Raw genomic sequence first — 26,048 nt, forward strand, 5'->3', positions numbered from 1 at the left:
CCATAGCCCTTCTTAGATCAAAAGTGAACATCTTAAGAAAAGATGTGGATTAAAAAACCATCTTAAAGGTATAATTCACCCAAAAATGAAAATTATGTTATCATTTACTCACTCTCAGGTTGTTCCAAACCTGTATAAATGAATTTGTTCTGCTGAACACAAAGGAACATATTTGGAAGAATGTCAGTTATTTTGGGTGAACTATCCGTTTAAGGTCTCTCTGGACCTATAAGGATAACTAATTTAATGTTATTCAGTTCTGTGGCTGATCCACAAGGACCACACGTTCCCTCTGTAGTGTTATGTACTTACTGCGAGCATTAAAACCAGGACTTGTATATCCGTACTGATTTATACACTGATACTTCTCTGAGGGCATACATAGAGACTGCATCCACACTGAAGTGAATTAAACTCTGCAGTGCTAGTGACTCACTCTATTATGCTCATATTATGCCACTTGTTTTTATTCTGAGATTTGGCTGAACAGGTTCCAGTGGAACTATAATGCAACACCAGACAATACCAACACCAGGGGACAGAACAAAGGCTCGCCATATTTAACCCATCAGTAACTGCAGCACCAGGCCGTATGCGTGTGAAGCATCAGGTGACTATGAATCTATGAATTCAGCCCAAAGATGTGTGAGAAAGAAAATCCAGCTCTCAGGAGGTCAGAGCTGTGGATGCTGTGAAAGTTAATGATCATCAAAGGTGCAGAGACAGCTGTAGCTTCAGGGCATGTCCAAGGGGGTCCGAAGTCCATGAAAAATGTGCGGTTTGAAAAAATCAAATTAAGAGAACTCAGATCCTGGAGAGCCCGCAGGTGTCTGTTACACACAGAATGACCCTCTAAGGCTTATGAAATAGAAGATTATTCTCTTCCACCAAGAAAAAAAGATAAGCAAATGTGAATACAGATTCAGCAGGATTTCAGCTTTGCAGCACTTTAAATGGACTTTTAAACAATTGCAGTATACTGCCATCTATTGGTGGCTATGTCTGGGTGGCATGCTTGTCAGTCACATATAAGAGTCCTAATATCTAAAACCAGGCATAAATCTGGAATTTAAATGACTAAACAAAAAAAGAAACAAAAGGAAAGTTATAGCCTATAACTTATAGGTCCAGTTTAAATGCTCGCTGTCACTAAAACAAGAAAATTGACATACTGAATACCAATAAAGTCACAGGCATTAGAATTCCTATAACAATTACCATTTATTAAAAAAGTTAATTACGGATTTTTCACATTTACATTTGTTCTTTCGTACATTTTCTACAGCAGCAAATCAATGAGAAATGTAATGATATACACATTATCTTTAAACTATTATTCAGTGGGTGCAACTGAGTTTAAAAGACAAATTCTTGATACAATCACCCTATTATTAACATTCACACATTTGCTAGACTCAAAAGCTATACATCTGAATTTACAATTAAGTCAAATTAGAAATGCAGAAAACCACAGAGATTTACATTCTAATGCCCTGAGCTGGATAAATGTATGTAGTGTAAAGCTCTCATTAAGCTAACGTTACCCTATGACCTGCTTTAAATGAAGCAGTGCTCTGAGATCTGCCTTCCTTCAAAGCTCCAAAAGACTCATATCTGCATAAAGGAAACAGAAAAGCAACACAATTATGTAAATTAGGTATGAAATGGCTTTGTTTGGCTATATACAGTATACTTCAGGTGATTTATATGAGTAAAGGCTAAAATACACTACGAGACTTTTGCTCAGATTTTGCCAAGATTTTCAGTCTGGACTTGTTGCAGAAAGTCTGTGCCAGTCTGCAGATTTGATCAGTTAGTGTGTTTCTATCTGAAACTTTCAAAAAGTCTGCAAGTGTATGATGTCTAGTTTAAAAAAAATCTGTTCATATTTTAAAAGTCTTGTGGTGTATTCCAGCCATTAGTCAAAACGTTTATTGATCGTAAAATATGCATGTGCTTACAGTTCAGAGTATCCCCTCCAGTCTTCTCTGCTGACAGATGCTCTAGTGTTAGACAGAGCTGAGGTCAGGTGAGCCTGGCCTATGAGACAGCCAGGTTTACTGGGTCCAGTCTGTACCAGAGATGAGTCATCCTGTGAACACATCAGAGCAAAAGATACCAACACTGAATATACTGTAGACTACTACATACTCAATATGATCTTCACAGTACCAAAATTACACTAATTAACAGCAATACCAGTGAAATCACATAATTATTCATATAAATACTAAAAATACTAAACAATAATAAATATGCTATTAAAACTATATATATATATATAAATATTATTCAATGCAAATAAATGTACTTTTGCATCACTTATATTTTTTTACAACTTAGTCAATGGGGACCATTTTTGGGTCAACTAAAGTAGTTAAAGGGACAGTTCACCCCAAAATAAAAATGTACCCACCCCCGAGTTGTTACAAATCTGTGCTCCACCATTTACTACTATAGTAGGAAAAACTGCTTTATAAATGTCATTGTTCTGTTTAACACAGAAGATATTTAGAAGAATGTAGGAAAGCAAACAGTTCAGGGGCACTATTGACTACCATTGTCATATACATACGCTGATATTTCTCTGAGGGCATACATAGAGACTGCATCCACACTGAAGTGATATGGTAGCCAATGGTGGGCAAGAACTGTTTGATACAGGCATTCTTTCAAATATCTTTCTCTGTGTTCAACCAAACAAAGAAATTTATAATGATTTGGACCAACTTGATGGTGAGTAAACGATGACAGAATTTTTATTTTTGGGTAAACTGTTCCTTTAAATGTCACCATTTACTCAACCTCAGATTGTTGCAAACCTGTATGATTTACTTTGTTCTGATGAACACAAAGGAAGATATTTGGAAGAATGTCAGTTACCAAACTGATCTCATCCCCCATTTACTGCCTTAAGTAGGGAAAATAAATACTATGGGAGATATTCTTCCAAATATCTACATTGTGTTTAGCAGAACAAAGTAATTTACACACGTTTGGAACAATCTGAGGGTGATGACAGAATTTTCATTTTTGGGTGAACTGTCCCTTTAAGTACCAATAAATTTCTACCCAGACATTTGTACCCAGCACAATCTAAGGAAAGACTGCATCTCCAAAACTTTTCAGGAAATTGAAAAAAACAATGTAACTTAAATAATTTAGCATTGCGTTGCTCCACTGTTTTTATCCCTTTACATTTAGTAAATATATTTAATTGTAAAAAAAACAAAGGTAAACATGAAGGGTGACCAATAGTAATGATTAATAAAAAAAAATCATGAAATATGGAGAGGAAATATGTATCAGAAATGTAACTGACCATGTTTCTGCGGTAACTATTCTTTACAGCATTGACCTCTGCTCTGAGATGCTCTGACTGCTCATTGGTCAGTTCTTGAAAGCCGTCCTGCACACAGGACATTAAGACTGGGGCATGACAAGAGCTTGCATCCCTCACAGATGCCCCTGTCACATCAGGAGCGATAGAATTGTGCCCAGACGGGCATCGGGAATTCTGGGAGAAAATAAATGGAGTGTCATAGGCAACTCTTGGTATTATCTCATCACTTACATTCAAACAGCATTGATTGTTATACAACTTAATAATCTATCATATACCCGTCTTACCAGTTCAGAGAGAGAATGGTTGTCCAGTTCAGACTCAAAGGAGCTATCAAAGTAAAGGCGCCAGATGTTGTGACGTGGGTCCTCAGGTGGGAACTCGCCGGGATCCAGCAGAACCATAGACTGGTCGAGCCCTGCATCCCCCTCCCCGGCGGAGTCATCTGACCCACTGCTGTGATTCAGGAAGATCAGGGAGGAGAGGCTGACATCACTGTCTGACCCTGAGCCCAGATCCTATAAAACAAGCACACAGAGTCACTTACTGCAATACTGTGCACTGCCATAATGCAGCCGTTTCTATACTTTACATTCGCATGTGTGTATGCACAGTAAGTCTGAGATTGTGTTTAACACACAAGAAGAAGGTTGGGCCCCAGGCTGCTGTGAATTGCCTCCAGCTGAGCGTTATATAGAAGAGCTTTCAGGTCAGCTCCAGTGAACAGCTCCGTTGCCACAGCAATCTGTTCCAAATCCACATCTGCAGCCAATGGCACAGAGCGAGTCAAAGCCTTCAGGATCTCCAACCGTGCTTCCTGAATGACAGACATGACAGTTAACTGACATTGCAGGTTTTGGTGTGAGGTTAAACTGGTGTGTCGAGCAAAATGCTGACCCGATCCGGAGGAGGGCAGTAGAGAGACTTATCCAGCCGTCCGGGTCTCAGAAGAGCAGGGTCGATAAGATCCGGACGACTGGTGGCCGCCAACACATACACCCCTGAAAACAAGAAACGAAGCAGTTATGTATAAATATGAATATATACAAGAATATAAGGCTGTCAAAGGAATAAAATCCAGAATAAAAGTTTGTGTTTACTTAATATACTGTATGTCTGTGTACTGTGCATATTAATTTTGTATTTATAAACACATAAACATACAGATATATATTTAAGAAAAATATTAAACATAAAAGTTAATAAACATTTATATATAATTTAAATTATTAGTAAATGTACAAAAATACATCGAAATATTTCATAAATATATACACATGCATGTGTATGTTTTTGTGTTTATAAATACAAAATTAACACGCACAGTACACATACGCTTATTCTAGATGCGATTAATTCTTTGACAGCCCAAAAGAATATATAAATATACTGCATATACCTGGAAACATAAAAATTAAATATTAATTCCAACTATGACATACACCCTTCAAACACATCTCGCAAAAAACATTTGGCTTTACAACCTGTCAGCCCCTCGACTCCATCCAGCTGTGTGAGGAGCTGATTGACCACTCGGTCAGTGACTCCCGTGTTGTCGTGACCTCTCCGAGGGGCCAGAGAATCAAACTCATCGAAGAACAGTATGCAGGGCTTAGCTGCTTGAGCCCTGTGGAAAAACAAACACATATTTGGTCAAACCACTGTACACTAAATTGATGTCTTACCTAAGAGGTTATGTAAATAAGGGCATACCTCTGAAACACATCCCTAACCGCCTGCTCACTAGCTCCAATGTACTTGCTGAGAAGTTCAGGACCCTGGAGACAAAACATACAGACAAAACATTACACTCATTTATTTCTGAATAATATCAATACACACACAAATTCACCGTTACCTTGATGCTGATGAAGTTCATGCTGCTTTCCTTGGCCACAGCCCCAGCTAGCAGAGTCTTTCCTGTGCCAGGAGCTCCATAGAGCAGCACACCGGAGCACTGGCGCATGGGCAGACTGGAGAAGAGCAGTGGGTACTGGATGGTAGAAGACAACAGGCTATTACTAGTAAAACCACAGAGACATATCTCAAAATATCTTCTTTTATGTTACACCGAAGAAAGAGTCACGTACAGGTTTTAGGCAACATGAGGATGACTAAATGAGAGAATTAAATCGAAACAGCTACTATACCTTAGCCGGCAGTAGTACGATGTCCATCAGGAGCTGACGTGCTTGGTGAAGTCCCCCGATACTCTCCATGCCCGCCCTGCTGGGCACCTGCAGCTGAGCTCCCCAGAGCGAGGGTGGTGTAAAGTCTTGAAGGGCCTGTTTGAAGTCCTTGTAACTCAAATCTGTAAAAACAGAAAAATGAGCTACAACAGAAGGAATTTAGAAAGAATCATGACAAAAATATGTGATTCAGAGCTCGCCTTTCGAGTCGCCATTGCTCCTGCTGCGTACAGTGTAGGCATGGATGGCCCGCTCAAGCAGCAGGTTCAAATCATGTGGCATGTATCCTTCCGTTTCCTTGGCAACACTGTCCAAATCAAGAGTAGCTTGATAGTCCTGAAAGTTCTTCTTGTGTATTAGTGACCTCAAGATCTCGCCCCTTTGAGCCTTTAAAGGGACATACAAAAATTCCAGATATACAAACAACAGGGCGTTTAAAGACGACAAGAAAGCGCGCACTATCCTCAACTCACCTGATCTGGTGTTGGGATCTTGCTGAAGCTCTGGAAGAAGTGTGAGCCCTGCACTTTAGTCAGGGTCGGATGAAGGGAATGCTCACTTTGTGCTGTGACCACTAAAGCAATGAGACTGGAACGTACAACCATCTCACCGACCAAATGCCTCAAACCTGAAAGAAACACGGTGTGAATCACGTTTGACAGTTCCTCACAGTTCTCAGATTCACGCACGTGATGTCTTACTCTGTGCGATGTGCTGCCGCAGTACAGCCTCCGGCCCGTGCTCATGCTCCGGTGAAGATGCAGCACCCGTGATGTGATCCAAATCATCCAGCAGGACCACAGAGGGCTGCCTCCAAACCGCCTGCTCAAAAACCTCCTCCAGCCTCTGTCTGATTGTGTCTGCTCTCTTGCCTGGTAAATTTATAGTATCACGAAATATGACCAATGTAGAATTTAAATACAAAGTGAATCTAGCTAGCAAATGTGACTGGCAACCTTTCAGCATCTTACAGTCCACCGTTCGCACATGGGCATCCAGCTCTTTATTTGCTTTTTGGCACAGTGCTCTAGACAGAGAAGACTTCCCTCTGCCCTGTGAAGAACAGATTTGTTACACACTCATGCCCTGTAAAAACACTAAAATCTTCAATATGAAGAATACAATACAGTATTTCATATGTTACCTTGGCACCTGTGATGAGCAAAGCTCCGCCCCTAAGTCCTCGTCCCATTGAAACCAGCTCACGGGACAGAGGACCTCCCATTAAAGCATGAGAGATGTGCTCAAAGGCCGCTCTGCTGATATCCTCTACCCCACTGAATAAACAGACAGGACTCACTCACATTTCAACAATCCCAATGAAGCACAGCTACACTAATCCAGAGTGAATTGTTACTAAGAATATTTGGGACTAAATGAATAAATTCTATTTCTAAGCATACCCAAGAGAGCTGAAGGAGGGAAATCCGAGACATGGATCTTCAATATCAGAGTCTGAAGAACCCCTGTTGTCCAAATGATGTGGCCCCTTTACAATCTGAATGGAAACGTTGAAGAATTGAGCAAGCAGGAGAATGGAAATGAATTTTAAAAATACATATAAAACAAGATTTGTTATGGGTGTAATGATGATGTGAATTCAGTAAAATACTGAGTTCACAATTAAATAGAATCTCTTCTTTAATATTTTCAATTTTTACATATTTTGCAATATTTTACCATAGTAAAATGTAAATTAAAATAACATTTATCCATAACATCAATAACATTTACTGTTGTACAAACTTGTTTATACTTGCTATAGAATTAACAATATTCAAGTTTAAACTTCTTTATGTTATTTAATATGATTAAATAAGGTCTAACATTGGGGAAAAAATTTATTAATTAAAATGAAAAAAAGAGATTAAGAAAACTAAAACCTAAGAGAGAATAACATAACACAGTAAACGCAGAAAAACTCAAAAAAAGAAAAGAAAAATGTAAATATTTTCAGCAAGGACATGTGTCCATTAGGAATAAACACACATCATATTGTGAAAATATTGCCATGCTTCTACGATACATAATTGTAATTTGTTTGTAAAGACCATTTTGCAGGACAACACTGATCCAGAAGCACTTTCTGTTTCGGGTTTTTAACACTACACAAAAATAAATAATAACAAAAAATAACCATCAGAACAGAACTGAATGGAAATGTTAAACAAACATCTTAATCATATATGTGAAACATAAAAACAAAGTATAAAACTGAAACAGGAAGTGCTTCTGGATTAGTGTTAATTACACTTCTAAACTGAATAGATCAATACCTGTATATCTGTTTTCTTGAGTAAAGTAGTTGATAGAAAGAACATCTCATCATCTTGCTGTTGCTCTGGTTTTAACACGCTCAACACAAATTCTGACTTTCCTGAAAAGTGAGAAACACAGTTAGTCTATATCAATTATAAACCAATTGAAAGATGGACTTTAGATTCTGAGAAAGAAACCACTGGAGGCTGTTCTCCACACCTTCAGCACAGGGTAGGAGGATGATGTTAGAGCGTGCTGTCAGACAGGACAGAGGCTCATGACTCTGAGCATGCAGCCAGTCTAGGAATGCAGTCTGTACTTCATCCTCTCTTTCACTTTCTGCCTGCAGACAGACAAAACAATAACATAACCTCATACTTCCAATGTCCAACATAAATAATGTAATTGAAAGAACTACTTACCAGTGCTTGTAATGGTTGTAGCGTGACTGTCTCTGCTACCCTATGTGTTGATTTTAGAGGCTGTATTCTGACAGCAGAGTGAGGGGTTATTCTCAATCGCCTCTGCAGCGCTTCCGGGATCTGATATATGAAAGAAAAATGTAACTTGATTATGACTTCGATGATAAAATCTATTCTTTTTTGCCTTACAATTCAGCACTAGCAAAACAGTTTTGAGGTTTGTTCAGAAATATCAAAATGACCAAAGTATTGCAATGGTTTTAAATAACTGAATTATTTTACTACTTAAAAAATTATGTATAGATTTAGGTCAATGCAATTTTTGGTTTATAGTTGGTATAGTTCACCCAAAAATAAAAATTCTGTCATCATTTACTCATCTTCGAGTTGTTCCAAATCCGTATACATTTCTTTGTTCTGATTAACACAGAGAAAGATATTTGGAAGAATGCTTATAACCTAACAGATCTCGCCCCCCATTGACTCCCATAGTAGGAATAATTACTTTGTCATTTTTTTTGTTCTGTTGAACACAAAAGAAGACATTTCGAAGAATGACAGACAGCAAACAATAGGGGGGCAAAATCTTTCTGGTTTCAAGCATTCTTCCAAACATCTTTCTCTGTGTTCATCAGAACAAAGAAATGTATACTGATTTGGAACAACTTGAAGGTGAGTAATAATGACTGAATTTTCATTTTTGGGTGAAGTATCCCTTTAAATATTGTGTTGTCAAAGTTGACAAGCACTTTTTAATCATTTTTATTGGTAAGATATTAGCAAAACCCAGTAACAAACATAAAGGGTGACTAATAATAAAAATGTATGGCAAAAGATAAAAATCACAAAATATGGAGATATGAGGTTTCAGAAGGACAGCAGCGATATTTTAAACTGATTTTTCAAACTTTACAAACTTGTTATTTAGCTTTTTATTACTTTTTTCTTCAATATCTTTTTTCAATATATTTTGCTATTCATACACGATTAGAAATAATAGCAATAAACAACTTACCCATACTTTCCCAGAGTAAATTTCTTCACTTCTGTTGAACTTTTGATCCTCCTGCAGCTTTTCTATGTTGTGACACAGCATCCTGACCACAACACTGTTCTCCTTACCGTCCTCTGGATCTTTCTCTTTCTGAGGTCCTTCCATGATTTTCTTCTTCTCCATGGCCTGCTTGACTCTCTCCCTGACCTCTTTGGGAGAATAAATCTTCGAAAGTCTCCCGTATGTTAAGGCACACTGCCCTGGACTCCAGTTTTCTTCCTGCAGATTCCATGGCAGTACATGTACATCATAACATTGCCCAAGGTGGTTAATAAATCTAGGCGGGGTTCCACATGTTCTGAGGACACAGTCTTTCAGTAAAACGGGAATCATGGGAATGGTAAGATCCTCCTTTGCAGGCTCACGTCGACTTGCAAACAGATATGCAATAAGGCTCTTCAGGTCAGCGATACCTCCCCACTGACCCTCCTTCTGACTTTGGTTCAACTCCAGATGATCTCCGGGGGTTTCCTGATGGACACTGGAGGCTATGGAGGATGAGATGGAAGTATGTGTGTGGTCATCATTCTGCTGTTTTTGTAGATGACGGTTTGTCTCTATGGGGTGAGTTTGGAGTTGTTCACCTCTTGGATGTAGTTTTGGAGAAACAACAAGCTCAGTGAACTGCTCCAGGTGGCCATATGAGACAGATGGAGATAGGGACACTAAAAAACAAAGGATCATTGACATAAACGGAAACGTTTATATGATATCTCCTGTATTACATAGCATAGCATAGCTAACTGACCTATTTTAATATAGATGACAGTGTGTTGATCCACCCACACAGGGAAAGCACCACCACTGTAGACCACTCGAATCTGATCCAGGAGTCGCTCTTCCAAAACTATGCTGTGGAGCTCCTGGAAGTAAGAAAAGTATGTTTTTAGGCTCTGTGATAATGATATAAATTGTTCTTTTCATTGTTAAAGTACATAAATGGGAAAATATGAGAATTAAAAGGAATATGAATAAATCTCTTGCTGTCGTCTGCTTACCAGAATCTCCCAGTCATCTGCAGAGAGAGGCTCGACAAACACCTGCTGCACTGAATGCACCTGATGACACGGCCGCAAGAAGCCCTGAAATACATCACATCCATATACATGTATTTGATATTACCCAACGAATTGTAATAACATTTCATAGCCACTAAAGTTAACCTGCTCTCCATCCTTGAGTCCAAGCTTTTCTCCCAGCTGTCTGCTGATCTCAACTCTGTCATCCTGACCTGAAGACTGTCTGGTCCTGATCCAGCTGAGGAACACGGGTGCAGAAACACCCCACGACAACTCCACGATCTGGTTCTGTCAACAGCACATTACTGTAAGACTACCACAACTTATAACATATAGTACACATATAAACATAGTACATGCATGTGACATAAATGAGCTAGCTGTCGCACACCTCACGAAGACAGAGATGAATGGCGAAGTTTGATGACAGGTGAAGAAAGCAGTTTTTGGAGTTGTTGAAGACCACCGTGACAGGCTGTATTCCCTGACCCCCCAACATTGCACGCGAGTCTGCTGCAACCTCGCTCCTCCAATAAAATGTATATAAACTGTCGTCGTGTTTATAATTATATAACTGATTATCGTGTTAAAGAGTCAGCTTGTGATTCGCAGGTCAGACATTACGTGAAGTATGTCGAGTTGTCGTAAGCGCTGTCTGAGCGAACACTTTCGATTAGTGATGTCTTGGGTTTTTTAAGGGCAATATCTTTATTTTCTTACTTTAAACACCACCGCAGGGGCAGTGATTGAACATAATTTCCCCCTAAATTTTCTATTATTATTAATAATTTAATATAGCCAACCTAATGACACATTTGAAAAAAAAATGCCATTTGACACGATAGACTTTAATTTTGAATTTTTTGTTTTACATCTCGCGAGAGTTTTCGGGGTTTCTGCGTTCTTGTTGAATACACGCGTTTTTCCCAGCAGTCGGATGAATTCAACCCAAAGCCCAATGATTCTGTGAGCTAAATCTGCAGCCCAGCGTTTGCTTGGCAACAATTTAATCCAATGGCCTCAAATAGGGTACTTATCGTTTAGGTGAATTTTAGCGACACGCGTTACTGCTCTAAATATTTAGTTAATTTAATTATGGAGGAAGTGGAGACAGCAGACGAGCTGTTAGCCAAGCAGCATCGCAATGAAAAGAAAGATTTGCAAGGTAAGACGGCATCACTAACGTAACTCAATCTGTTAAACTTCAAAAGAACACGTGAGATTGTGTGTTAGTAAGCAACGCAATAAATATCTACGATCATAAATCTGGCTTGTTTGTTTCATAGCAAAAATACAAAGCATGAAAAATGCTGTGCCGAAAAATGACAAAAAGAGGAGGAAACAGCTGACTGAAGACATCGCCAAACTAGAGGACGAGCTCAATCAAAAACACGAGAATGAGCTCGGACAACTGACAATTACATCCTCGGTAGATGAAATGAATTTCCTATTATTATATGTTGTTAAATACTAACTTGCCATACATTATAACATAGTTAAGTGGTAAAGTGTTACGAAAGTTGCAGTGCAGTCATTGGTTTCATTGATTGTTAAGGTTGAAGAGGTTTCAAATGCATTGGATTCAGTAAATTTGACAACTAAAGAGGAAAAAACGGATGCCAAGAAAACAGGGGCATCTAAAGCTCAGAAGAGACGGGTGAGTTGAGGTAGCAATATTCAAAAATCCCTAGTAAAAAGATGATTAACAAAGAAAAGCAGTAATATTTGTCAAGGTGGCTGTATTATATGAAATATAAATTGTTTAGGGGGGTATACACACTGGTTTCTTGTTTTTAGGACAAAAAAGCTGCTCTTGAGAAGGAGCGAGAGACCCGGATCGCTGAAGCCGAGGTGGAGAATCTCGCCGGTTCTCGTCATCTGGAGGGTGTGAAGCTGAAACAGAAGCTGGCAGAGAGGCACCTACAGATCAAAGAGATCTCCTCTGATGGACACTGCATGTACCGTGCTGTGGAGGATCAGCTGTTGGTGCGAGGCAGCGCTCTCGGGTTCAAAGAGCTTCGGGCTCAAACAGCTCAGTACATGGGGAGCCGCGTAGATGACTTCCTGCCTTTTCTTACTGACCCCAATACAGGAGACATGTTCACTACAGGTGAACGTCTGGACCAGTCCATCTATTCCAAAAATAAATACATTTTAGATTCGCAAAGAAGGTTATGGATGGGCACAATTTTTTATTTGTCTGCAAAACTAAATTCAAACATGCAAGACCTATTCACCCCAGAAATCACAGTTGAAAGTGTTTACATCAAACAAGGTTTAATATCATGAGACTCTTAAAGTTTGTCCAAACTTTCAGTGGTGTTTATTAGTATTTCTTTTTTACTTCAGATGAGTTTGAGAAGTACTGCAATGATGTTTCAGAGACAGCTGCTTGGGGCGGACAATTAGAGGCAAGAATTTATAGTTGAAAACAAATGTCACAATCCAGCATTTTCTTAATTTTTTATATTGATGCGTTTAAGTCAAAAGATGGACATATTCATCCCTGTTTTCATCCTCCTTGACAGTTAAAAGCCATTTCACAAGTCCTTCAGCTGCCAATCGAAGTCATCCAGGCAGAATCTCCCTCTATAATTGTTGGTGAAGAATATGACAAGCCACCTGTTACACTCATGTAAATACCTGCTGTTTATAATGAAAATGAGTACATGTACTATACTGTATATACTACACTGCTATGCTTAATTTTCAATACTGTTTCTTTCAGTTATATGCGGCATGCATATGGACTTGGTGAGCACTACAACTCGGTGGAACCCCTCAGAGATTTATCAAACGGAGAAGATGGCTGACCGAATCCGTGACGCATGAATATATGCATCTGTGCTTACTTAGTCTGTAGAAATGGACCTGGAGTTTGATTCAGATTTGCTAGGAGCAGCTAAATTTGGTTTGTTCACTCGGGATACTCATAGAAGGCACTGAAATAACACATGGCAGTGACTCTGGTGGCATTGGACAAGCTAAATGTAATAGTCCATGTTTGCAGTGTTATTCATGATTATTCTGCATTCAATGTGCATTGTGTTTTTGGAGAACTGCATATCAGCTAAATAATTTGCTCTGTATAGTGCTGGATCGTGTAAGATGTAACATGCTGACTTCATTGTCTGGGAATAAAGATAATAAATAATGGAATAAACTTTTTATCAAAGACAAGCCTCACTCTTAGAATTGTGTTGCTGATCTGCAAGTTAGTTTTTATTAGTATTGCAGTGACATGTAAAACACTGGCCATGGCCGGTTGCATATACTGTTGTGACTAGTCTAAGGGGTCAGTTAAAAAATTCTGTAATCATTTAGAATGGTAGTCATAAGTTCCCCAGAGCTGTTTTCTTTCCTGCATTCTTCAAAATATCTTTTGTGTTCAAAAGAACAAATACATTTTGCAAGATTTGGAACAACGTGAGGGTGAGTTCATGAAGACAGAATTTTCATTTTTGGTGTCATTCATTTTTCTTCAAGACTGGTCATACATTTTTTAAAGTTAGTTACAGTAAGTCTATTTTAATCTCAAAAGTAAGACTGATTACATGTAGCTCTGACTAATTTCTAGTTTGCATGTTTACGCAGTTGTCCCGCCAGGTGGCGCCAATGACAATGCGACAAAACTGTTTAAGAAGCTCCATGGAAACAGAAAAGAAGTTGTAAAAGTAAAATGGCAAACGATTTAGTACGAGCATCAAAAACAAAAGCGAAGTCGCTCAGTTTGAGCTGTAGAAAAATGACGAACCTGCCAGAAGACTTTGCTAGGTTGACATGGATTGTGATATTAAAGTTAAATAACAATTACCTGTCGGATTTGCCATCTGAACTGCATTGTTTACAACAGGTAACCTCACAGATTCACCTGCGTCATATCTTTTTTATATCACACTCTTTTATTGGACGTTTTCATCGGACGCACGCGCCTAGCCCGAAGTTAACTTCCGGTCCGGATTTATATTAAACGTGTATTAGTTTATTATATATTTATTGTATATTATTATATTGAATTAAAAATACAGAACAGTTAGATTCTTTGCAGAGGTCTACCGGAAGTTAAGTTTGGGCCACATAACGTTTTTTATGTTGTTCCTGCTCAGCGAAAAATACCAAATTGATTATGTTCACATTCCAATGTTACAGTTCATACGTTTTAATTTAATCATAATATAATTAAGTAATATTACAAATATTTATTTCTTGTTGTTATTGGTCTATTGTATGGATTACACATTCATGTAAGTTGACAGAGCTCAATCTGGGCAATAATGCTTTTGAGGAGGTGCCATCTGTTTTAGCTCACCTCTGCTGTCTGAAGAAACTCTATTTATATGGGAACAAAATCAGGCATTTGTCCTCACAGGTTCTGGGTAAGCTAAGACTATATATTCATATTCATCTTTAAATTCATCCGCATCCTCATTTCTTTATTCAGCTGTGTTATTTCTTTACAGAGGGTCTTCCAAACCTTGTGCTTCTTAATTTGAACCACAATCAAATTAAAGTCATTCCTTCAGAAATAAAGCTGTGAGTTACAAGCTACATTTTTCACTGTTTTAGGACATCAGGCGTCTCTCGGTTCTTGAAAACTTTAATTTCCTTTTCAGGCTTGCTAATCTAGAAAGTCTAAGTGTCACACACAATCATTTGGAGCATATTCCAGTTGAATTCGGTTCGATAAAGAGTTTGACTGAGATTAACTTTACAAATAATAAACTGACTGGAATACCACAGCAGTTATACAGTTTATCACGGTTGAGGAAGTTGTACTTGGCCCGAAACAACCTGACTGAACTACCAGAGGTATGAAAAGAGCATTCTGAATATTACTAGGCCTATTTATTATTTATTTTGTAGAGTAATAATGTGAAGAAATGTAAGCATATAAATAAAACTGTTCATTCTTTGCTCAGGGGGTTCTTGGTTGGAAAAATCTCAAGATCTTAGATGTCGCTGGAAATCATTTATCTGTCTTTCCAGTCGGTGTAAGTCCACATGAATATANAATGTGAAGAAATGTAAGCATATAAATAAAACTGTTCATTCTTTGCTCAGGGGGTTCTTGGTTGGAAAAATCTCAAGATCTTAGATGTCGCTGGAAATCATTTATCTGTCTTTCCAGTCGGTGTAAGTCCACATGAATATATTTATTTATTAAACAAACTGATTCGAGTTGAAAAACAAAAGGCTTCTGTTCCCATATTAATGTTAATGTAATAGTTTCAGCTTCTCACACTGGACGAGTTGTTCTTTGAAGGAAACTGTTTAGTACCATTTATGGCGATGGAGTCCATTCAAGAGAAAGAAATCCTTTCGTTAAAGGTAACGCAGTATTTCTTATCCCTTTGTACCTGTGTCCTACACAAATCTGGTTGCTTTCTTGTGTATGTTATGATGCGAGCCTACAAGATGTTAACGTTTTCTCTGACATTATTAAGGGTTTTGGTATTTCGCTTGAGGCAGGTATAGTTTTAACCGTAATTGTACTTGTGTTGATTGTTACTGTATATGTGCAGGAACTCTCAGCCCGGCTAATTCTCAGAGAGGGTACACATATATTCTCAGTGCTCTCTAGGGCTCTACCTTTTTATCCGGAACTTCAGGACCTGCTGTCTCACTGGGGACAATGTGCTGTGTGCTCACAACCTTTTCTTACCACCTGGCTGGAGTGTGTGCAGTTTATAAACCTTAGGAAGGTATCCGCTCATTCTGAATTACACTATATAATGTTTAACACTCCTGTTTTATGTTGACAGTAAAAGCTTACAACGTATCAAGCTCAAAGCTATAATGTTCTTGGTGATACTGATTACAACAGTGTATGTTTGTATTGGTTATTTAATATTCATCTTATAGGGTCATTCAAAAACACCTAGAACACTGCACTCCCCTCACACATATGATATGACCCTGGACCACAAAACCAGTCACAAGGGTCAAAATTGAGTTTTATACATCATCTGAAAGCTGATGCTTTCCATTGATGCATGGTTCGTTCGGATAGCACAATATTTGGCCGAAATACAACTATTTAAAAACCTGGGCCCTGTTGCATAAACTGCTTAGACTAGTCTTACAAGTTAGTCACCTAATCTTCAAGACATAACTTCTTCAAGTCAGTTACATAAAAAGGTAGATTGGTCTTATTGAAATAAGAAAATGAAGAACGATTAGTCCTAACTAATTGCTAGTCGGTGAGAATAGCTGTTAAGACCGGGTCTCAACTTAAAGGCTATGTTTATGCAACTGGAATCTGAGGATTAAAAAAAATCAAAATATTGTGAAAATCGCCTTTAAAGTTGTCCATCAGAGACGGTGTAGTAGGATGTTGGTAAGAAAAAACAGGTTTGTTTTAACGCTCTCTATTGTCTTTCCGCTGTAATGACGTTGTGGAGAGTAGATGAAGCCAAAAGCAGAAATTCTAAGCTTACAGATACCAAACTTGAGTGGCTATTGCTACAAATATACCCGTGCTACTTATGACTGGTTTTGTGGTCCAGGTTCGCATTTATATATTTATACAAGATAAACAAGATTTTTTCATCCACATCATAGATTTTTATTTTTTTAGTGCTAAAAATGAAGAGCGCCTTTTCACATATATGTGATTTAAGGTAAATGACAAATATTACCCATATATATGCTGTCTATGCTTCTAACTGTGAAGTTTTTTTTTTACAGCTTTTTACATACATTTTTGTATACATTTTACACTAGTAAATCAAAAGAGATGAATGGTATTCAGTTTAAAGGCTTATCACTATTATTGTTTTCCGCATGATTCATATTATTGCGTTAAAAACAAAACAGCATTAGAATACTGATGCTAATCTGAAGTCTTTTCTCTGTCTTTGAGCAGCATATGGATATGAAAAGCTCCGAGGTCATACCGGTGAGAGTTTTACTGTGTTCCCACGACTGCTTCAACAGGAATGATCACCGATACTACGGGCTGGTGCGGATGTAACTCACAAATGTGCGACTGACAATGATCATTCTTCTAAATCTCTATTTATTAGAAAGAATTAATATTTGATGTTTCTGCATTACGCCAGCAGATGGCAACATTTGATCACTGGCTTTCTTTGATCAGTCTGTCAGACACATAATCATCTGCTGGAGCGAATCATTCCAGACATATTATTGTATAAATCTCACAATACTGTACGCCAGTATTCGTCTAGATTAGAAGATGTGCTGATCACAGCTCTGCTATTTATCTTTATTATTCATTTACATTAAATGCTTTTTATTGCGTCAATGAAATGTTTATTTTAATAATCTGTAAGTGAACAATGTGACTTCTTAGGGTTATACAGTAAGTGATTTTTAATGCAATCTGGAACACCGCTGCCACGGGCTATGCACACTTTTTATTCCCATTTGCATTTTTCTCTCTTTTAATCATCTTTCTATAGCCTGCCTTTATTTGCCAACGTAATTCACCACAACGAATGCATTCCATACCTTCCCTCCGTTTGGGCCAATGGCATCTGTTCTAACCTGAGAGGAAACTTCATCCCTTCAAATTAATTTCTCATGCAGGCCTCCTGAGCTCCGAGCAGAGTCTACCGAGTTGGGTCTGATGAATAATGCAGCAGGTTTAATTGCAAAGCCAGAAACTAATGACTTTGGACTGGTTAACAGCAGGGGAACCATACATCTCTGCAAACTGAATGAAAAATCAGTTCAGAAAAAAGACGGGGGGAGAGAAAAGGCTAATTGATGAATAATTAAAGCTTGAGCTACAGGGCATAATTGTGACATTTTGTTTCAATCAATTTAGAAGTGCGGGAAAAAGTGCACTTAGGAAACTAATGGCGACTGTGCGAATGTCCACTGAAAAAAGACGTGAGATTCAGTCATTTATTATACGAGCTTCAGTCAAACTCAGGCGAGATATTACAGCAGTCGTCTCGATTTCCAAGCCATTGTGCACTTGGTGGCCGTTAATGCACCTCACGAGCGGTATATGGCCACGCTGGGAAAGGAATGAATATAGTGTAAACAAGTCTAAGGCATTATGATGTTTCCAAATTGCTTCCTCATGATGATCTAAGGACCTCCAAGCTGCCATTCTGACATCTCAATCACCATAAAGGGATAGTTTAGCAAAATATAAAACATCTTTTATTTACCCTCATGTCATTAAAACCTGTATATGGAACACAAAAGAAGATATTTTGAGAAATGTCTCAGTGTTTATACAATGGAAGTCAATGAGGGCCAATGTTGTTTGGTAACCAACGATCTTCAAAATATCTTATTTTGTGTTCTGCCAAGGAAAAAAGTCATACAGGTTTGAAATGACATCAAGGTGAGTAAATAATAATGGAATAGTTATTTTTGGGAGAACTACTCCTAACAACTGATACTAATGTAAATGTTGATTGTTTGTACGTAAATACAATCCTATTACACTCCTTTAACACAAAACAATAGATTTTTATATAGCACAATGTGAAAAAATATGGATTATATAGATGTGAATTGTTGCTGGGAAGTAGTTCTTTTTTTACTTATGTCTTCTGTATTGTCTTTTGCTTTTACTTCACCTAAAATGACAATTCTGTTATCATTTACTCACATTCGAGTTGTTCCAAATGTGTATAATTTTTTTTCTTGATGAACACAGGGAAAGATATTTGGAATAATGCTTATAACCAAACAGATCTTTCCCCCATTGACTGAAAAAAAATACTTTATTCTTTTTTTGTTCTGTTGAACACAAAAGAAGACATTTTGAAGAATGTAGTACAGCAAACAGTTCTGGGGCACTTCTGACTACCATTCTATTTTTTCCTACTATGGGAGTCAATGGGGGGCAAAATCTGTCTGGTTATAAGCATTCTTCCAAATATCTTTCTCTGCGTTCATCAGAACAAAGAAATGTATACAGATTTGGAACAACTCGAAGGCGAGTAAATGATGACAGAATTTTCATTTTTGGGTGAAGTATCCCTTCAACTTATATTTGTGTATGGTTAGTTATATTGAAAATTCTATCAAACAAATCGTTTTTGTCAGTTTGTATTGTATATGAAAATAAATGTTTTTCAATGCATTATCAAACAAATTTCATTTGGTATGACTTCTTTCTTCTGCAGAACACAGAAAAGGATATTTTGAAGAATGTTGGTAACCAAACAACACTGGCCCCCATTGACTTCCATTGTACGGAAACACTGAGACATTTCTCAAAATATCTTCTTTTGTGTTCCACAGACTAGTTTTGAACGACATAAGGTTGAATAAACGATGACATATTTGTATGTGCGTTAGGAGTCGTATTCTTTCATCCATCTCGACTGAAACGGGGTATTTTTGACAGAGCCCAATGGCAGCCATTATTCATTGCACTGGAAACAATGGTGCACCAGTCTTCAGCATCTTTCTCTCCGGGTTCTGAATGCCCGAGGACAGCTTCAAGGCTACCAGACCCGAGTTCACTGCACGATCCGTGGCCTTTGCGTTACAGGCAGATCACCGCTCGCTTTTAAAGCGAGAGGGAGCATCTGATGAAACATGCATTATTCCAGAGAGCAGATGTTGGGGTCGTGGAGCAGCAGGACCGCCTCGGGCCCTGTCTGGTGTCAGCGGCGCGTGTTTGTGGATGTGTGTAGATGTGCGTAAGTGCCATTCCTCTGTCAGACCACTTTGTTAAAGACGTAGTCCAGCCTTGCTGTTGTTTTGCTAACCTCGTTTCGCACAAACAGACGTGCACTGCAAACGCTAACTGTTGTTTTCATACATTAACGTGTGCAGGGTTCGATCTAGGACTGGCATTTGATTGACGTTAATCGAAACGAGGGATACGTTTCAATAAGGAAATATCACGCAGCGGGAGTCCTCCTGAGAGCATTACGGCTATACATTCTGAACATGTATGCCGTATGTTAATTTGGAAGATATAATTACTGAAAGCGAATATAGCCTATGGTGAGCGTATCTCGCCGCTACCTCGTGGGAAAGGAAAAGGAAGATAAAGTAGGTGTGCATCCATTTCAATTTACTAGACTTGAAATGAGAAAAGTAACGTCGGCGGATTCACTCGAGATGATCTATTGGAAAACCGGAGGTTTATTGCGTTATCCCTTGTCAGGCCATTTAAGACGATCAACCCCTCGCATTCGCATATTTGTTTGATGTTCTGGTGAGATTTCTGGATGGAGTTTAGCTCGACGTTTTTCACCGTGAAAGTGCTTTTTATAAACCACGTATTTTACTCACTTGAATATTTCCAATAACAAATCGCATGTGTTTGTCTTATTAATAAGCGGCTGGTATTTGAGGATTCTATCATTATTCCTCGCGCTTTCATGAATTGTTTATAACACAACACGCAGAGGGATTTATCGTCACCCTGGACTTTGACATCAGCCAAACAAGGTTTCATGGCACCATATTGCTTTCATAATCTCGAACGCTCGTGTAGATGAAATGCGATTGCTTTGATTTTTGCTTTTGCCTGAGGCAACCCCGTTCATCTCTCCTGTCTATGGCCTCGGTGTTTATACCGGTGACAGTATTTGACCATGTTCAATTGCAGGATTATGCACGTGAAGTGATGAGATTTAGATATATATTCAGTGTAAAATGAGATATGTGTTTGTTTATAAATGCTATATGACTGTATTATGAAGACAAATACTGCGAAAGAGGTTGATGGTGAACATGAAGGACCATATGGGACCTGATATAATTCAATAAACGCGAGTGCTCGTGGGAAGGCCATGACCGCAGCATATTTAATGACCTTCTAGATGTCAGGCTACACATGGCTACGTCTTTGCTCATTTAAAGGGATAGTTCACCCAAAATGGAAAATTTTCATTTTTGCCTTTAAACCATCAAACTATTGAGAAAGTTCACATTTCTCTCTTTGTAAATCTATTGGAGGTAGTTTTCTAAACATTTAAAGCCATAGTTCACCTGAAAAGTCCTGTCATTATATTTACCCTCATGTCATGTAAATATGACTCGTTCTTCTATGGAACACAAAAGAAAATATTTTGAGAAATGTCCAGTCCGTGGTTTTGTGTCCCTACATTGGAAGTCAACGAGGACCAGTGTTGTTTAGTTCCCGACGTTCTTCAAAATAGCTTCTTTTGTGTTCTGCACAAGAAAGGACGTCTATCCCTTTAATACATTCGTCTTCTGATGCAAGCCTATCAAAGTTGTCTTTTGTATTTTTGTGAAGTCGTCTTTCCTTTCTCTATTCAGTCAAATCTCTTGCCCACGCCTCTGAAAATGGAGTGTGTCGATTTTAGTCATCCAGCCAGACCTGCTGTCTTCTGAGTTCAAGTATTAAAATTAGCATCATTGATTGGTGTATTGGCCTGCTTGTGAGGAGAAAAACAGCTACTCAATACCACGCAGTGAACAACTGTCAGGCAAAGAAGAGCGCTCTCCAATCAGGAAAATCTATTGTCTCACATCTTATGCTGAATGAGGGATCTCCTATTGAGCTGCTGGCATGGCACCAGCACATTGTCAACATGATGCTCGCACAATCAATCTGTCAATGCCTACGTGCCACTAGGGGGCACTGTTCCTCTCCGGTAAACGTGAATGGGGATCGAAAGTGTTGGGAATTTAAAAGCATTGAAGTGCAGCCTGTAAAAAGCATCTGAGGATGAGAATAGCGTACATTAAACAAAATGTCTATGTAAGTCTGGAGATCTTCCAAAATGTAACCAGAAAAATATGATTAATCCGGAGCACAGGACTATATGTCTTGTTTTTTTGCACTAAAAGACTGTAATTAATGGTCTAAGTTTGAGTATCTGACATACTGAGCTTTGCAGATAGCAGCATTTTATTCAATTTAATTTTTTCGCTGGATTCAAGCCAGAAGTCAATGCTCAAAAGAAATGGCTGTGTATTTTTTATATAATTCAGAACCACTCTCTGGTTTATTTGGTATATTTTCTTCCATTAAAAGAGCACACACACATACTGTACACATCAGTACAGAGAAAGCTGAAGAAATGTAAGCCTTTGTTTTTCTGTGTCTCGGCTCAGAACAAATGAGAATAAGTGTTGGAGTGAGGCTTTGAGGTGAAGATGGCTCTATACCATCATTGGTCCTCTGCTCATTACTGGAGAGCACAGAGCCGCAAAGAAAGGGCTCTTCTCTCTGGCAGTTTTGGGTCATTCGCTTTTCCAAGTGTAAAAACACCTCATGTTGTTAAGAGCAAGAAAACACAGACGCAAAAAACTTCAAAGAACAAATAAGCTTTAATCTTGTTTCGTGTTCTTCTAGTTTCTGTAGTCACAAAATGACTGACTATCCATAGGAATTACATACCTGGGTCTCTTTCGTACTTTTCGATGGGCTTTGTTTTGCTCAGAAAGTTGGTTTCCAAGTTTTGTAATTTGACATGAACTTTAGCAGATGCAGTGAAGCAAACAATCCTGCTGAATCCTTTCACGCACCTTTGGTTGATAAGAAAAACAAACAAAAAGATCACCAACATTTTGTTCAAGGTATTGAGGTGAAGTTACTGTTTGTACTTTTGAAAGCGATAGTTCACCCTAAAATTTAAAATCAGCCAGCATTTACTCATCCTCATGTCATTTCAAACCTGTATGACTGACTTTCTTCTGCGGAACACAAAAGAAGATATTTTGAAGAACGTTGGTAACCATGCAACATTGGACCCATTTGACTTCCATTGTTTGGACAAAAAAACATTTTTCAAAATATCATTTTTTGTGAAAGACAAATAAACAGGTTTTGATCTGCATGAGGGTGAAAAATGATAACATAATTTTTATTTTTTGGTGCACTATCCCTTTTAGTGTGAAATCATATTATGTCATAACTTAGTGTTTCTCCAATGGTCACTTTTCACATTTCTGGATTGGAAAACTGTAACAAGGTATTTTTTGCATGCTTATTTGATTCAGCAGTGAAAGAGAAATGGACTATTGCGTTTTCACAATTTTCCAAAAGTGATGGATTGCGGCAGTCATAAGAGAGAAAGATGTCAAATTTACAGTCATTCTCTAAGCAGCTCTATTAGAAACTCTATTGCACCAGTAATTTTACAGCAGGGTGATATAACCCAAAGTAGTTATATATTCAAAACATATTTTCATTGTTCAATTTTTTATAAAGGTTTTCTTGATTTATGAAGTTAATTCTTGCAACAACAACAAAAATGCATCATTGTGTCTGCAAGGTCCATTCCTTTAGATAAATGTATATAATGAGAGCCATAAAACTGATATAAACATTTCTTTGCAGTGTATTATTTATTTCTGTGTAGATAGCTGTACCTTAAACTCATGCCTTTGATAGAGCCAATGTTAAAATGTCAGTCTGATCAGAATGCTTTTAAAAAAACATGTCACGAAAATCAACCTATGGCTTACTTCTATTTTTGCAACAGTGCACTGGGTTTTGTACAGAGCGTTTTGTAACCTTTGCCAGTCGGCGTAATGTCAGTTTTGGTGCTGTCTGTATCCCAGTATTGTGCTGTTTTTTCCATTACTCTGTGGTGGCTCACATGGCCTGGGGAACATGCTCAATGTGAAAGGCAGCTGACACCAGCACGACCCAGGTGGAGGCATCTGTACAGGATTTTTCTGGAGCATGCCGTGCCTGTGGCATTCTACCTCCACTGGCTCAACATCTGTTTCATATGAGGGGACAGGAGCAACGTCCTTGAGGAATTTGTCCGATGTATTCATTAATCTCTCGCTCTCTCTCTCAGTAACTCTCCACCACAGCATCAGTCATTGCCCTGTCATATGTTACACTTGCCCTATCACATAACCAGATGTCTGGCTCATGCAGTATGCGTCCACATAGAAAACAGGCTTTTTGACATTACATACAATCCAGAATCACAACGACCTATTGCAATTCATATTCCCCGTCATTACAAAACTGTAAGGTCACTCAAGGAGCCCACAACTTGTACACACTCATACCATATGTGCTATATAAATCTGAATGGGAATAGGGAAAATGCACGCTTATGAATCTACTAAATCTTATTCGGTATCATTAAACGTTATGTAATTCTTTGGTGAACTTCTAATGCAGCATATGGGGATGCTGAGTCCCTTCCAGCAGCTGTGTGTGAATGGGAAAGCACTCGGAGCTGGTGACGGGCGGCGCCGCAGCCGCGTGTGCTGGAAGCCAGCCAGCCTAATTGGAGCACCTGGCTTAAGTCAACCCCTCAACCCACCCATTAATGCCTCTGCTCTGTTAATGCAAGGAACAATTCTAAAATGAGACGATGAAGACTGTGAAACAGCAGGTTGACCCATGAGATGGGCCATTTAGCCTGTCTGCTTAAAAACTGGCTGCGGAAAGAAGCTGGCGATTTTTGGTGTTTTAACACACTGAATTGTGATTGAATCTATTTATTTTTAAGGCAACAATATTCACAAGAAAGTATAGGTGGGATTAGGAAAAGATTTAATTAAATGACATTCAAGCTTGTATTTTGAAGGAGCAATGTGGAGATTTTAGCGGCACCTAGTGGTGAGGTTGTGAATTGCAACCAACGGCTCCACCCTCCCTTTTGAAGCACTACGGTGGCTGACACAGAACTAAGATGTTGTTTTCGCTTCTTTGCCGTAGGAGATAACGTATTTACGAAACTCGATCTGTTGAGCAGTTTGTCCGTTTAGGGCTACTGTAGAAACAACATGGTGAAGTCTATTCACAGGGACCCGCTGTGTATGTAGACAGGAATAGCTCATTCTAAGGTAATAAAAACATAACGCTTCATTATGTAAGGTCTTTATACACCTGTGAAGACATAGTTATGTATATTATATTGCATTTTTGTCAATAGATCCTCCAAAAAAAATACACGTTGGACCTTTAAATCTTATTTTAATCTAATAAATGTCTGGACCTGGAGTGTGCACACAGGTTTCGCTCCTCTACCAGATTTAACAAACCGGTTTGGTATTACAATCTTTATATAGCTGTCTAGAAATCCATCCTTTGATGCATTCGACACAGTCAGGAAGGCAGAAACCTCCCCATCATAATCTGAATAAATCACTCTCTGAAACAGAAAAAGACCATCTGTAAATATTTATCTGGAATCTTTATAATTAAAGAGGCGAATGCATTATGTCAAATGTGTCAGGTCCTTTGCAGAGCTGAATAATACAGTGGAACAGCTTGGTCAAACATTTGTTTGAGATCTGGGTGACATCACTCATTACAGATGATTGAAAGTGAACAGGGTGGCTTGTCTTCCTCTGACTGAGACCAGCTACTGACTGCTGGAGGGAGTATGGGGCATGGGGTATAAAAAAGTAAGAAGTATTAATATTAAATATGTTTTAGAAAGGTAGTAAATCTGTGTGTGATTAAGGCAAGCATGACCATTTAGCCTGTCTGCTTAAAAACTGGCTGCGGAAAGAAGCTGGTGGTTTTTGGTGTTTTAACACACTGAATTGTGATTGAATCTATTTATTTTTAAGGCAACACTATTCACAAGAAAGTAGGTGGGATTAGGAAAAGATTTAATTAAATGAAATTCAAGCTTGTATTTTGAAGGACCTTTGTCAGAATAGTTCTTTATGGAACCAAAACGGTTCTTCTATGGGATCGCTGTGAAGAACCTTTTAAGCACCTTTATTTTTAAGAGTGTAGACATGAAAGAAACCTTAAATCATAAGGTTTTCTATTTACACAAAGTGATCGAAATCTTCATCTACTCTCAGCCTGGTTTTAGTTGGATTAGCAGGATGTTTTTAGAGGGGTTTTGACCACTGTTT

General features: G+C 38.4%; 3 protein-coding genes across 4 annotated transcripts; 2 read left to right on the forward strand and 1 right to left on the reverse strand.

The window, feature by feature from the left end:
• Positions 1 to 1,202: 1,202 nt before the first annotated feature.
• pex1 (peroxisomal biogenesis factor 1) lies at positions 1,203 to 11,059 on the reverse strand. Of its 2 annotated transcripts, XM_057355355.1 has the most exons (25): positions 10,678 to 11,059; positions 10,431 to 10,574; positions 10,266 to 10,349; positions 10,016 to 10,130; positions 9,852 to 9,932; positions 9,229 to 9,755; positions 8,214 to 8,333; positions 8,011 to 8,134; positions 7,809 to 7,909; positions 6,936 to 7,030; positions 6,677 to 6,809; positions 6,489 to 6,585; positions 6,234 to 6,404; positions 6,006 to 6,160; positions 5,733 to 5,919; positions 5,494 to 5,654; positions 5,202 to 5,336; positions 5,057 to 5,121; positions 4,828 to 4,970; positions 4,241 to 4,344; positions 3,984 to 4,160; positions 3,631 to 3,861; positions 3,323 to 3,517; positions 1,962 to 2,092; positions 1,203 to 1,614 (listed from the first exon to the last, which is right to left on the reverse strand). In XM_057355355.1, exons 1-25 carry the CDS (start codon positions 10,783 to 10,785, stop codon positions 1,530 to 1,532), a joined length of 3,669 nt encoding a protein of 1,222 aa, XP_057211338.1. In that variant the 5' UTR covers positions 10,786 to 11,059; the 3' UTR covers positions 1,203 to 1,529. The 2 variants fall into 2 exon arrangements, with proteins under 2 accessions (XP_057211338.1, XP_057211336.1); XM_057355353.1 differs by having other exon boundaries at positions 9,229 to 9,932.
• A 119-nt stretch (positions 11,060 to 11,178) lies between these two features.
• Positions 11,179 to 13,462, forward strand: otud6b (OTU deubiquitinase 6B). The gene is made up of 7 exons (XM_057355356.1): positions 11,179 to 11,451; positions 11,573 to 11,715; positions 11,842 to 11,943; positions 12,084 to 12,396; positions 12,636 to 12,697; positions 12,815 to 12,921; positions 13,015 to 13,462. Exons 1-7 carry the CDS (start codon positions 11,382 to 11,384, stop codon positions 13,097 to 13,099), a joined length of 882 nt encoding a protein of 293 aa, XP_057211339.1. The 5' UTR covers positions 11,179 to 11,381; the 3' UTR covers positions 13,100 to 13,462.
• A 503-nt stretch (positions 13,463 to 13,965) lies between these two features.
• lrrc69 (leucine rich repeat containing 69) lies at positions 13,966 to 17,389 on the forward strand. Its single transcript, XM_057355704.1, has 8 exons — positions 13,966 to 14,139; positions 14,536 to 14,662; positions 14,747 to 14,819; positions 14,900 to 15,095; positions 15,206 to 15,277; positions 15,513 to 15,614; positions 15,809 to 15,988; positions 17,152 to 17,389. The coding sequence occupies exons 1-8, from the start codon at positions 13,966 to 13,968 to the stop codon at positions 17,257 to 17,259; spliced, it is 1,032 nt and encodes a 343-aa protein (XP_057211687.1). The 3' UTR covers positions 17,260 to 17,389.
• Positions 17,390 to 26,048: the final 8,659 nt, after the last annotated feature.

The sequence above is a fragment of the Triplophysa rosa genome, linkage group LG16, assembly GCF_024868665.1.
Source record: "Triplophysa rosa linkage group LG16, Trosa_1v2, whole genome shotgun sequence".
NCBI lineage: Eukaryota > Metazoa > Chordata > Actinopteri > Cypriniformes > Nemacheilidae > Triplophysa > Triplophysa rosa.